General features: G+C 48.1%; 1 protein-coding gene across 6 annotated transcripts in view; it reads left to right on the forward strand.

Moving 5' to 3' along the window:
- PPARA (peroxisome proliferator activated receptor alpha) overlaps positions 1-13179 on the forward strand; it is a 71634-nt gene that overhangs the window by 37588 nt on the left and 20867 nt on the right. For all 6 annotated transcript variants that reach the window (XM_058308936.2, XM_058308935.2, XM_058308937.2 and 3 more), the window contains one exon: positions 10133-10293. In XM_058308936.2, the coding sequence (XP_058164919.1) occupies positions 10133-10293 (161 nt within the window). The remainder of the gene's footprint in view (positions 1-10132; positions 10294-13179) is intronic.

A 13179-nucleotide genomic window follows, 5' to 3' on the forward strand; every position in this document is an offset into this window, starting at 1 on the left:
CCCTCAAAAGAGTGTTTTAATGGTCCTGCGCCGACTTGAGTGAAGGTGAGGCCAGGGGGCCCCGTTTCTGCTGCAGGAGTGAGCACTGAGAAGACCTGTGGGGGAAGGGAAGGCGCCCTAACACCCAGCCAGCCTGCTGGGAACGACTCCCCAGGGACGCTCGCACTGTTGGCAAGGGGGCGAGCCCGAGAGCGCCCGGCCTGGCGGCTTGAAGGACAGAAAACAAACCAAATGTTCGTGGCGGGAGGGGACACAGCGTTGGGTTTGTGCAGTGGAATATTGGACGGTAGTTTAAAAGAATGAACTGACTCTATGTGTGTTAACACGAATCCCTCTAAAAAGCAATGTTGAATGAAAACTCACAGGCTCCAGAAGAGGACATATGCAGAACGGTTCAGTTTACAGAAAAGGTTCAACACCCAACATGCAGCGCACTGCTAGTGGAGAGGGGCACACATGTATTTCACAAGTGTCTGCCAACTCTGAAGATCTCGGTCAACTGAGAGAGGGGGAGGTGGGCTGGGGAAGGGTGCCACAGGGCTTGGGCTTGAACTCTCTCTAGGATGTAGTGTTTTTTTGCATTTTTAATGTTTTTATTTTGAAAAAATTTCATATACCAAAAAATGTTGCAGAAACCCACAATTCAAAAAAGAGAGAGAGTGGCAATTAAAGGCAATATATGATCCTGGGCTGCATCTACTAATGGAGGAGAAAAGGCCCAGGACGATGTTATGGGGACATATGAAAAAATGAGAATATAGACTATAACCTTTTTATCAACATTAAATTTCTTGGACTTGATAACTGTGCTTACAGTGGTTACATAAGTGAATGTCCTTGTTTCTTAGGATATTTGTACATGGAAGTATCATGTGTTCAAGAAACATGAGGTTCTCAAAAGTTTAGAAGATAGACGGATAGACAGACAAATGGGTAGATAGGATGATAGGCAGTTGTGGCCAAATGTACAACTGCTGCATCCAGTGTCTGGGCAGGAGAGTATTTTAGAGTTCTCTGTATGGGTTTTGTATTATTTTTGCAATTGTCCTGTAATTTTGACATTATTTCAAAATAAAAAGTTTCAGGAAAAAAAAGTTACAAAAATAGTACATTCCCATACACCCTTCCCCCAGCTTTTGCAAGTATCAACATCCTATAGAAACAAAGTATGATTCTCATAACCAGGAAGTGAACACTGGCACAGTACTCTTAACGAACTTAGAGACCTTATTCCAGTTTCTCCAGTTTGTCTGCTGACTCCCATTTTCTGGTCAAGAATCCAATCCAGGGCTGCACTCTGCATTGAGTTGTCTCTAACTCCTTAGCACCCTCCAAGAGGCCGTATTTGTTTTTATTTTCTTCTCTTCATTAGCATGTATTTTTATTTTAAACTCAAAGCAATGTGATAAAAAAAAATTAACAGTAGTAAACCTGGGTGGCTGGGTGTGTATTATATTGCATATTTTTCTCTTATGTTGGAAATTTTTTAAGAAAAAAATAAAAACAGCAGGGAAGAGTGTTCTGGCAGAGGGAATAAGCAGCAGGTGCAGAGGCTTCTATGAGCTTCCTAAAAACTCAGGGAGGAGGGTTTTAAAAATAAATTCAAAATACGGAGAGAAACTTGGGGAGTGAATGTCTCCGGTCACATAGCCAGGAGAGACAGGCCGAGCCTCCCACTGAGGCCAGAGCCACGGATGCAGCACGCTGCCACAAAGCGCCACTCGAGAGCCAGCCGCACTCTTGATTTAGTGTATCAAGAATGGCGTCATCCCAGCGAGACCCGAAGAGGCGGGTTCCTGGACACGGGTGACCTTCGAGCCACGCTGCTTTGTAGCAACCGTGGCAGACTGTACTGTGGTTGTCACTTTGACTCGCTTTTTCTTGACATCTCCGGAAGGGGATAAGCTTTGGGGAAAAGGATCAATTGTGCAAGTGATGGCAGCTTCTGGAAGCAGTGAGAGAGGGGTGGGTGCAGAGTCATAGAGCCCAGCCTCACTGAATCCTGGCAGCAACATTTTGCAGTAGTTGTTCTTTACTGATGAGGAAAGGAGGCGCAGGCCCCAGGACATTGACGCATGCCGGAGGTCACAGGACCAGAAGCAGACAAGTTGGCATTAAAACACAGCTCTCACGACCTCAGAACAGGTGCTTTTTCCACCGCATCATAAATGCAACCTCACATTAGTTCACCTTTTTCTGATATTGACTATTGTAGTATTTTCCAGGAAATTATTTTTTTCTTTATCTAGGGATTTGAAAAGATTGATCTGTTTTTTTGTTTGTTCATTTGAGCACCATTTGTTGAAAAGACTGGGCTTCCTCCACTAAGTTACCTTTGCATCTTCACCAGACGTCACTGGACAATGTGGGTGGGGTCTTTTTCTGGACAGTGTTCATTACACTGATCGATGTGTCTCTTTTGACACCAATATCAGAGTGTCCAGATAACCGCACTTTAGAAATAAGGCGTGAAGTCAGGCGTTGTAAGTTCTCCACTTCATTCTTCTTTTCCAATGATGTTTTGGCATTCTAGGTCCTTTTTGTTTCATATGAATTGTGGAATCAGCTTCCCAGTTTCTACAAAAAGGCCTTCTGAGATTTTGATGGCGCTTGCCCGGGATCTGTAGGTCCATTGGGGAAGAATCCGCATCTTAACAATCTTGAAGCTTCCGATACCTGAGCATGTTCACATCTCCGTTTAGCTAGGCCTTCTTTAATTTCTCTTTGATGTTTTGGGTTTTTCAGCACACAGGTCTTTCAGATGTTTTCTCAAACTTATTGCTAAGTATTTCATATTTTTAACGCTATTGCAAGTGGTATTTTTAAAAATTTCAATTTCTATCTCAATATAAGTCATCACTATATAGAGAAATACATTGATTTCTGTATATTGATCTTATATCCTACACCCTTGCTAAACTTACTCATTAGTTCTAGTAGCTTTTTTATAGCTTCTTTAGGATATTCTACATAGACGAGGATGTCATCTGAGCATAGAGACAATTTTACTTCCTCCTTTTCAAGTTTTTATTTCTTTCTCTTGCCTTATTACACTGGTTAGAATCTCTAGTCATTGTTGAGTGGAAGTGGTAAAACAGCCTTCCTTGTTCCTGATCTTAGGAGAAAACATGCGATCTTTCACCATTATGTGTGGTGTCAGCTGTACTTTTTTCGTAGATGCCTTTATCTGGTTAAGGAAGTTACTTTCTGTTCCTAGTTTGCTGAGTTTTATGAGCAGTAGAAATTGGATTTTGTCAAATACTTTTTCTGCAGCTGATAAGATGATCAAATGGTGTTCTGGGCAGTGGTGGTGGTAGTTTTTAGTTAGTTAATATGGTGAGTTCCATTGTTTGATTTTCAAATGTTAAGCCAACCTTGCATTCCCAGGATAAGCCCCTCTAGTTCATAATGTGCTGTCTTCTTTGTATATTGTTGGGTTTGACTTGCTAAATTTTTGTTAAGAATTTTTGGATCTGTGTTCATGAATGATAATGGTTCCAGTTTTCTTTTCTTTTTAATGTCTTTGGTTTTGGTAACAGAATAATGCTGACCTCATAGTATGACTTAGGAACCATCCCTTCCTCTTGAATTTTCTGGAAACATTTGGGTAGAATTGGTATTATTTCTCCCATAAATGCTTGGTGAAATTCACAGATGAAGCATCTGGGTCAGGAGTTTTCTTTGCAAGGGGGCTTTTAAACTACATAGAGGGGTATGGGTGTAGCTCAGTAACTGAGCACCTGCTTCCCATGTACGAGAGGTCCTGGGTTTGATTCCCAATACCTCCTAAAAACAAAACAAAGAAACAAAAACCCGACTCTCACTGGGGAGTAGATGTAGCTCAGTGGTTGAGCACCTGCTTCCCATGTACGAAGTCCTGGGTTTAATCCCTGGTACCTCCTTAAAAAAACATTGTTGGGGAGTGGATGTAGCTCAAGTGGTTGAGCTCCTGCTTCCCATATGCAGGGTCCCAGGTTCAATTCCTGGTACTTCATAAAAACAAACAAAAAACCTACATATGCATTTTCTTTAATATATATGGGGCTATTCAGCTTATCTCCTTTAATAAGCTTTGCCAGTTTGTCTTTCAAGGAATTTATTCATTTCATCTAAGTCATTGCATTTATTAGCATGTTGTTGTTCATCATGTCCCCTTATTATCCATCGACTCTTTATATAGTCTAGAATGGTAATACCTGATTTCTGATATTTATTATTTGTTTCTTTTTCCTTTTTCGCTCATCAGTCTTGCTAGATGCTTATGAATTTTGTTTTCTCAAAGAACTAGCCTTTGGTTTCATAAATTTTTCTGTTTTCTATTTCATTGATTTCTGCTCTGATCTTTATTATTTCCTTTCTTCTGCTTATGTTGGATTTAATTTTCTCCTTTTTCTAGTTTCTTAAGAGGTCATTGACTTGAGACCTTTCTTTTTCTCCAATATAGGCATTTAGCCCTATGAAATCTAACTACTCCTTTAGTAGACTGCCACAATTTTTGATAGGCTATGTTTTCATTTTCAGTTAAAATACTTCTTAATTTCCTTCTTTATTTCTTCTTGAACCCAAAGGTTGTTTAGAAGTGTGTTATTGGACTTGCCAAATATTTGAGGATTTTTCAGATATATTTCAGTTATTGATTTCAAATTTATTTCCATTCCATGGGAGAACCTACTTTGGATGACTTGAATCTTTTTAAATTTGTTGAGCCTTGTTTTCATGGCCCAGAATATACACTATCTTGGTAAATGTTCTGGATGCCCTTGGAAAAATGTATATTCTGCTCTTATTGGGTAGAGTGTTCCATATATATATGTCAACTTGATCAACTTGGCTGATAGTTTTTCAAATCCTCCATGTTCTTATGATTTTCTGACTACTCGTTCTATCAATTATTGAGAGGCAGTGATGTTGAAATCTCCCATTATAATTGTGGCTTTGTCTGCTTCTCCTGGCAGTTCTGTCAGCGTTTGCTTCATGTATTTCAAAACTCTGTTATTTGGTGTAAAAGATTGTTTTGTCCTCCTAATGACCCAATCACTTTATGCTGATGAAATGGCTCACCTTGTCCCTAGTAACAGTCTTTGTTTTGAATGATCTTTGGTGTTAATTTAGACTCTGCAGCTTTCTGCTGACTCGTATTAACATACCATCCAGTCCAGGATCCCACATGACATTTCATTGTTACTTCTCCTGGAGCTCCTCTTGCTGTGACAGTTTCTCAGACTTTCCTTGTTTTTGATGTCCTTGAAAGTTTTGAGGCGTGGTCAGGGATTTTGTAGAATGTCCCTCGTTGGGGATTTGTCTGATGTTTTTCTCATGGTTAGACTGGGTTATGGGTTTTGGAAGGCATAGAGAAAGGCCACAGGGGCCAAGTGCCGTTCTCGTCATATCATATCCAAGTCCCTGCCACCAACATGATAAGTCATATTGGTGTAGCCCTTGAGTACCTGGCTGAGGTAGCATTTGTCAGGTTTCTCCACTGAAAAGTGATTCTCTTCTTCCCCCTTTCCATACTGAACTGTTTGGGAGAAAGTCACTATGCACAGCCCATACTTAGGAGTGGGAAATTGTGTTCTACCTCTTTGTCTCCTCTCCCATTCATTTATTTATTCAGTCATTTACATCAATGTGGACTCATAGATATTTATTTTATACTTTGGCTTATAATTCAATATTTCTTTATTTTGTGGGTCAAATTGTTCCAGCATTGGCCAGTGGGAGCTTGTTGGCTCCTGAGTCCCTTGGACATACCCCACTGTTGTGGTTTTTAAATATTTTTGATCACTTCCTTACTTTCTGACACTTCTAGATGCTCCAGGCACATCTTGTATATTTCTAGCCCTTGTTCCAGAATCAGTCATTTCTCTAAAGAGCCCTGGTTCCTAATTTTGAAAAATGGTCTTAGAAACCAAACTCTGGTCATTAAGTGTGTTCATTACAGAGCTCGTCCTCACAGCTCACAACAGTTCAAGGAAATATCTATAAATATTTCTGTATGTAACCATATCTATATATGTTAAATTAAACAAAAGTTCATACTGATGTCTTCAACTCTAATCCATTACCACATGGATGGTTCTAGCTTCCTTCCCCTGCGTGTCTGTGATCTCCTACTCCAAGGAGAAACCCAGCTCTCACCATCTACCATTCATGTGTGTAATTGTTCACCTCCTTTACACATGCCTACCTGCATCAGAATTGTCGGCCCGCCTACCCATGGGACACAACATTATCAACTAGAGTATAGCACTTATATGGAATTTCTTCTTTCTTTCCCTTAGGCAGACTCCACTCATTTCTAGAGTTTCTTTGATCAGCACCGTTTCCCCCCACCCGCTGCAGTGAGGCTGTAAAACAATTGGATGGTTTCATCACATTCTACATTCCATCCTGAGATCTATGGACCCCCTATATTGTTTTTGTTTTATTTGTATATATTAAGGTTCACTCCTCATACTGTAAAGTGTTACGGGTTTGGACAAATGCATCATGTCACATAGTCACCTTTACAGTTTCATACAAAATTATTTCACCCCCCCAGCAAACCCTTGTTCTTTACCTATTTGTCTCTGCCCTCATCTCTGGCAACTAATCTTTTTACCGTTGCTCTAGTTTTGCCTTTTCTGGAACGTCAGTTATCTCGAATCATATGGTATGTAGCCTTTTCAGACTGACTTCTTTCACATATTTCAGAATATGTGTTTTAAGATTCATCCATGTCTTTTCATAGCTTGATAGGCCTATTTCTTTTAATACTGGAAAATATTCCATTATAGGGATATACCACAGTTTATTTAGCTGTTCACCCATTGAAGGACATTTTGGTTGCTTACAGTTTGGGGCAATCATGGATAAAAGTGCTATAAACATTTTTTGAGCAAGTTTTGGGGCAGACATAAGTTTTTCCTATGAGCGAGGTAAGTGCCCAGGAGTGCAGTGCCTCAGTCACGTGGTGAGCTCATTTTGCTTTGTAAGAAACTGCCGAAGTGTCTTCCAAAGTAACCGCACCATCTTGCATTCCCATCCGCGATGCGTGGGAGTTCCTGCTGATGTGCCTTTGACAGCGATGGGCATCGTCAGGGCTCTGGACATCAGCCGTTCTGGTCGGTGCAGCTCACCTGGGCGGAGGTGTCTCGTTCTTGTTCTCTAACAGTGAGCGATGCTGGACATCTCTCCCTGCCCTCATTTGCCAACTCTCCATCTTCTGTGGCCAGGTGCCTTTTCAGCTCTTTTGCCATTTGTTTAAACTGACTTCTTTGTCTTCTTACTCTTGAATTTTAAGAGCTCTTTGTATATTTTGGACACACATCCTTTAGCAGATGTGTGCTTTACAGGTATTTTCCCTCAGGTTGTGGCTTGTCTTTACACTCTCTGAACAGTTTTACAGAGCAGAAGCTTTAAATTTTAATAAAGTCCAACTTGCTGTTTTTCTTTTGTGGCCTGCACTGTTGGTTGCCCACGTGGATTTTTATTCTGTCTTCTGGTGCTCTTTTCCAGGTTAACAATTGCAAAAGAGCTGGCAGGATGGGAGCAAACAAAACCATGGGCTCTGGCTTGGTCCATTCCTGCCGCCTGGGGCGTCCCGCAGGTGGAGGTGTCCTGCAGGTGGAGGTGTCCTGCAGGTGGAGGTGTCCCGCCGCCTGGGGCATCCTGCAGGTGGAGGTGTCCTGCAGGTGGAGGCGTCCTGCAGGTGGAGGTGTCCTGCAGGTGGAGGTGTCCTGCAGGTGGAGGTGTCCCGCCGCCTGGGGCATCCTGCAGGTGGAGGTGTCCTGCAGGTGGAGGTGTCCTGCAGGTGGAGGCGTCCTGCAGGTGGAGGCGTCCTGCAGGTGGAGGTGTCCTGCCGCCTGGGGCATCCTGCAGGTGGAGGTGTCCTGCAGGTGGAGGCGTCCTGCAGGTGGAGGTGTCCTGCAGGTGGAGGTGTCCCGCCGCCTGGGGCGTCCTGCAGGTGGAGGTGTCCTGCAGGTGGAGGTGTCCTGCCGCCTGGGGCGTCCTGCAGGTGGAGGTGTCCTGCAGGTGGAGGCGTCCTGCAGGTGGAGGCGTCCTGCAAGTGGAGGCGTCCTGCAGGTGGAGGCGTCCTGCAGGTGGAGGTGTCCTGCAGGTGGAGGTGTCCTGCAGGTGGATGTGTCCTGCCGCCTGGGGCATCCTGCAGGTGGAGGCGTCCTGCAGGTGGAGGTGTCCCGCCGCCTGGGGCGTCCTGCAGGTGGAGGCGTCCTGCAGGTGGAGGCGTCCCACCGCCTGGGGCGTCCTGCAGGTGGAGGTGTCCTGCAGGTGGAGGTGTCCCACCGCCTGGGGCGTCCTGCAGATGGAGGTGTCCTGCAGGTGGAGGTGTCCCGCCGCCTGGGGTGTCCTGCAGGTGGAGGCGTCCTGCAGGTGGAGGCGTCCTGCAGGTGGAGGTGTCCTGCAGGTGGAGGTGTCCTGCCGCCTGGAGCGTCCTGCAGGTGGAGGCGTCCTGCAGGTGGAGGCGTCCTGCAGGTGGAGGCGTCCCACCGCCTGGGGCGTCCTGCAGGTGGAGGTGTCCTGCAGGTGGAGGTGTCCTGCAGGTGGAGGTGTCCTGCAGGTGGAGGTGTCCTGCTGCCTGGGGCGTCCTGCAGGTGGAGGCGTCCTGCAGGTGGAGGTGTCCTGCTGCCTGGGACGTCCTGCAGGTGGAGGTGTCCTGCAGGTGGAGGTGTCCTGCCGCCTGGGGCGTCCTGCAGGTGGAGGTGTCCTGCAGGTGGAGGCGTCCTGCAGATGGAGGCGTCCTGCAGGTGGAGGCGTCCTGCAGGTGGAGGTGTCCTGCAGGTAGAGGTGTCCTGCCGCCTGGGGCGTCCTGCAGGTGGAGGCGTCCTGCAGGTGGAGGTGTCCTGCTGCCTGGGACATCCTGCAGGTGGAGGTGTCCTGCAGGTGGAGGTGTCCTGCCGCCTGGGACGTCCTGCAGGTGGAGGCGTCCTGCAGGTGGAGGCGTCCTGCAGGTGGAGGTGTCCTGCTGCCTGGTACGTCCTGCAGGTGGAGATGTCCTGCAGGTGGAGGTGTCCTGCCGCCTGGGGCGTCCTGCAGGTGGAGGCGTCCTGCAGGTGGAGGCGTCCTGCAGGTGGAGGCGTCCTGCTGCCTGGGACGTCCTGCAGGTGGAGGTGTCCTGCAGGTGGAGGTGTCCTGCCGCCTGGGGCGTCCTGCAGGTGGAGGTGTCCTGCAGGTGGAGGCGTCCTGCAGGTGGAGGCGTCCTGCAGGTGGAGGTGTCCTGCCGCCTGGGGCGTCCTGCAGGTGGAGGTGTCCTGCAGGTGGAGGCGTCCTGCAGGTGGAGGCGTCCTGCAGGTGGAGGCGTCCTGCAGGTGGAGGTGTCCTGCCGCCTGGGGCATCCTGCAGGTGGAGGTGTCCTGCAGGTGGAGGCGTCCTGCAGGTGGAGGCGTCCTGCAGGTGGAGGCGTCCTGCAGGTGGAAGTGTCCTGCCGCCTGGGGTGTCCTGCAGGTGGAGGTGTCCTGCCGCCTGGGGCGTCCTGCAGGTGGAGGTGTCCTGCCGCCTGGGGCGTCCTGCAGGTGGAGGTGTCCTGCAGGTGGAGGCGTCCTGCAGGTGGAGGTGTCCTGCAGGTGGAGGCGTCCTGCAGGTGGAGGCGTCCTGAAGGTGGAGGCGTCCTGCAGGTGGAGGTGTCCTGCCACCTGGGGCGTCCTGCAGGTGGAGGTGTCCTGCCGCCTGGGGCGTCCTGCAGGTGGAGGCGTCCTGCAGGTGGAGGCGTCCTGCAGGTGGAGGTGTCCTGCAGGTGGAGGTGTCCTGCAGGTGGAGGCGTCCTGCAGGTGGAGGCGTCCTGAAGGTGGAGGCGTCCTGCAGGTGGAGGTGTCCTGCCGCCTGGGCGTCCTGCAGGTGGAGGCGTCCTGCAGGTGGAGGCATCCTGCAGGTGGAGGTGTCCTGCAGGTGGAGGTGTTGGCGAGGGAGCCCGATGCACGGTCTAGCGTGCGGGGGCAGCTCAGCAGGAGCTAGCGAGAGCTGGTGCGCTGTGGGGTGCAACGCAGTGGCCGGGGAGGCCTGGGGGTGGGGCTCTGTGGACTCGCCGCTTTCCAGGGGTCCTGAAAGGCCTCCCACGCTCAGCCCAGTGCCCTGACCTTGATCTCGACCCGGGGCGGCCACTCCGTGGCTCTCTGTAACTCTTGCCTCTTTGTCCTAGACACCCTTTCACCAGCTTCAAGCCCTTCTTCCGTCACTTGCCCAGTGGCTCCTGGTGGCACAGATGAGACCCCCAGTGGAGGGTTAAACATCGAATGCAGGATCTGTGGGGACAAAGCCTCGGGCTACCACTACGGCGTCCATGCGTGTGAAGGCTGCAAGGTACGGGGCCCTGGGGAGGGGAGAGGTGGCCTGCCTCTCATCCTGGTCTCTGGTTTTATACCCAAATATGTTTTTCGAGTTAATTTTTTAGAGAAGCTTTAGATTACATAAATATTACATAAAAAATATAGGGGACTCCCATATAACCACCCCCTTATTTTTATAATTACTTCAGAAGGTTGTCAGAAAGTGCTAGATAAGAAACCAACCTAAGTTACAGGTTCATTGGCTCTTCGGAGAGTCTGCCCCAGATCGTCATACTGTGCTTGGTCACTTCTTTCAAACAAAAGCCGCATGGAAAATGACCACATCATCCGAATACCAGGTCAGAGCTGTTACCCACCATCGCTACGACTCTCACCAGCAGGCCAGGGGGGGCAGGTGTTGCCATCAGACAGGTGAGGGCACTGGCAGTTGGGCACTTGGTGGCTCACTCAGGAACCCACAGCCAAGGTCCAGGCCTAGTGCTGGACCCCTGGTCTCCCGGCCGCTACTGCCCGCACGCCAGAGCCTCCCCACCTGAACCGCAAGCCCACCTGTGCATCTCCTCCTACTCACGCCAGCTTTTAGGACAAGCAAGGTGACCAGACCTCCCGCTGAATACGGCCAGCGTCAGGGTCCCCGAGGCCGTTGCCAGCATGATGGTTGGGAGAATCCCAGCCTGTTGCCCTCCAAGTAATGCCTGAGCCACCGACCTTCGACTTCCAGCGTCCACTCTCACATCCGGTGCCTCCCATGCCTGTCCCGTGGGAGAGCTGGTCATTGGGCTGTTGAGTCCAAAGCAGAAATCCGCTTTGCTAGCTCAGGCTGAGTACTGAAGCGTTGACTGCCTTCCAGAAAATGCCACCCCTTTGAGGCTGTGCCGCTCACGGGCTCTCTTGAAACACGCCTTTCTGGGGAAGCGGTTATGGCTGAACTGATAGAGCATCCACCTACCATATGGAGGGTCCAGGGTTCAAACCCAGGGCCTCCTGACTCATGTGGTGAGCTGGCCCATGCGCAGTGCTGACATGTGCAAGGAGTGCCGTGCCACACGGGGGTGTCCCCGCATAGGGGTGCCCCACGCACAAGGAACGTGCCCTGCAAGGAGAGCCGCCTCACACAAAAAAAGCGCAGACCGCCCAGGAGTGGTGCCACACGCACGGAAAGCTAATGCAGCAAGATGATGCAACAAAAAGACACAGAATCCTAGAGCCGCGTGACAAGAAACACGCCTTTCTGCCCCAGCCAAGGCCAGGCCTCCACGGTCTGGCTGGCAGGTAGACCGGACAGCAGGTGGCAGGGTGCTCTGCCCCAGACGGTGACGTCCCCTCTCCTCACTCTTCCTCTGAGGAGCCCTGCTTACAAACGAACCCAAAGAAGGAAGTCATGCGACGATGTCAGCCTCCCCCCATGCGCCCCGGGAGCCCCTGTCCCCTTACATGGCTCTAATTACCACCTGGGGATATGGAAGAATGATTTAAAAACAAGTAGCGAGACCCAGGGGTGTCCCCCGCGTAGGGGAGCCCCACGCGCAAGGAGTGCACCCGTAAGGAGAGCCGCCCAGCGCGAAGGAGGGAGCAGCCTGCCGAGGAATGGCGCCGCCCACACTTCCCGTGCCGCTGACGACAACAGAAGCGGACAGAGAAACAAGACGCAGCAAAAAGACACAGAAAACAGACAACCGGGGGAGGGGAGGGGAATTAAATAAATAAAAAAATAAATCTAAAAACAAAACAAACAAAAAAAAACAAGTAGCGAGAAAAAGCAAACATAAATTCCTTGACATGTTTTCTAACCACTCTTTAAGTAAACTTAAAAAACTGCTTATAAAGGAGCCTTTTCTTCAGACCATGGCTTAATACCTCTTGTTTACTTTCATTTTTAATGAACTAAATAGTAAAGTTCTTACTGGGTCAAGTTTAAGATTATTTTATAAAGCAAGAAAATTGTTTTCAAATAGCTGGTTTCCTTTTTATTGTTACAGAATTAGTATCCTTTTAGACAAACAGTGAACCTTACCATAAACTACAGACTACAGTCAATAGTATATTGGTAATAATATCGTTTCATCAGTTGTAACTGAGGTACTACACTAAAGTGTTAATAATAGAGAAAACTGTGTGTGACGGGGTATGTGGGAGCTCTGTACTTTCCGCATGATTTTACTGTAAACTTACAACTTCTCTAATAATAAAATTCTTTTATAAAGTTTTCCAGAAAGTTTTTAGTCATAAATATGCGTATGTCATATGAGAGGTGTATTAGTCAGGGTTCTCTAGGGAAGCAGAATCAACAGGAGCTACCTGCCAATAGTAAGAGATTGTATGAGTCTCTCACTCTCATAACGCACAAGTCCAGGTTCACAGGCAGGCTGCAAACCAGGGGCTCTGATGAGGGTCCAGTGAAGGTCCTTGATGAGTTCTGGGAGAAGTTGGCTGTCCAAAGACGAGATGGGAAATTCTGACTCAATGCTGGAATCCCTTCCCCTTTTAAGGCATTCAACTGATGGGATAAAGCATCCCTCACTGCTGATGGATGTAGATGCAATCAGCCATCTGTGCAGTAAAACCACGGGTGACTAAAGTCCATAATGTCCTTGTATTACAGTTAGCCCAGTGCTTGCTTGACCAAACGGGGCACAATTACCTGGCCAGGTTGACACATTAGCCTAACCATCACAGGAGGGAAAAGTTACATTTGTATAAACCTTATTAGTGGGGGTAGGTAACTTTTTGGAAAACTATTTGTACCTTTCCAAGTCAGACAAGGACATTGTGAAAGTATTTTTAATTTTGCCACATTCTATTTTTTATGTTAGATGTTATTAAAATTTTCAGTTTGTCCCAATTAGACTTTTTAGAATTAAAACTTCTCTAAATTTAGTTTGCATAAAAAGAGGCAATA

This window comes from Dasypus novemcinctus, chromosome 12 (genome assembly GCF_030445035.2).
Source record: "Dasypus novemcinctus isolate mDasNov1 chromosome 12, mDasNov1.1.hap2, whole genome shotgun sequence".
Taxonomy (NCBI): domain Eukaryota; kingdom Metazoa; phylum Chordata; class Mammalia; order Cingulata; family Dasypodidae; genus Dasypus; species Dasypus novemcinctus.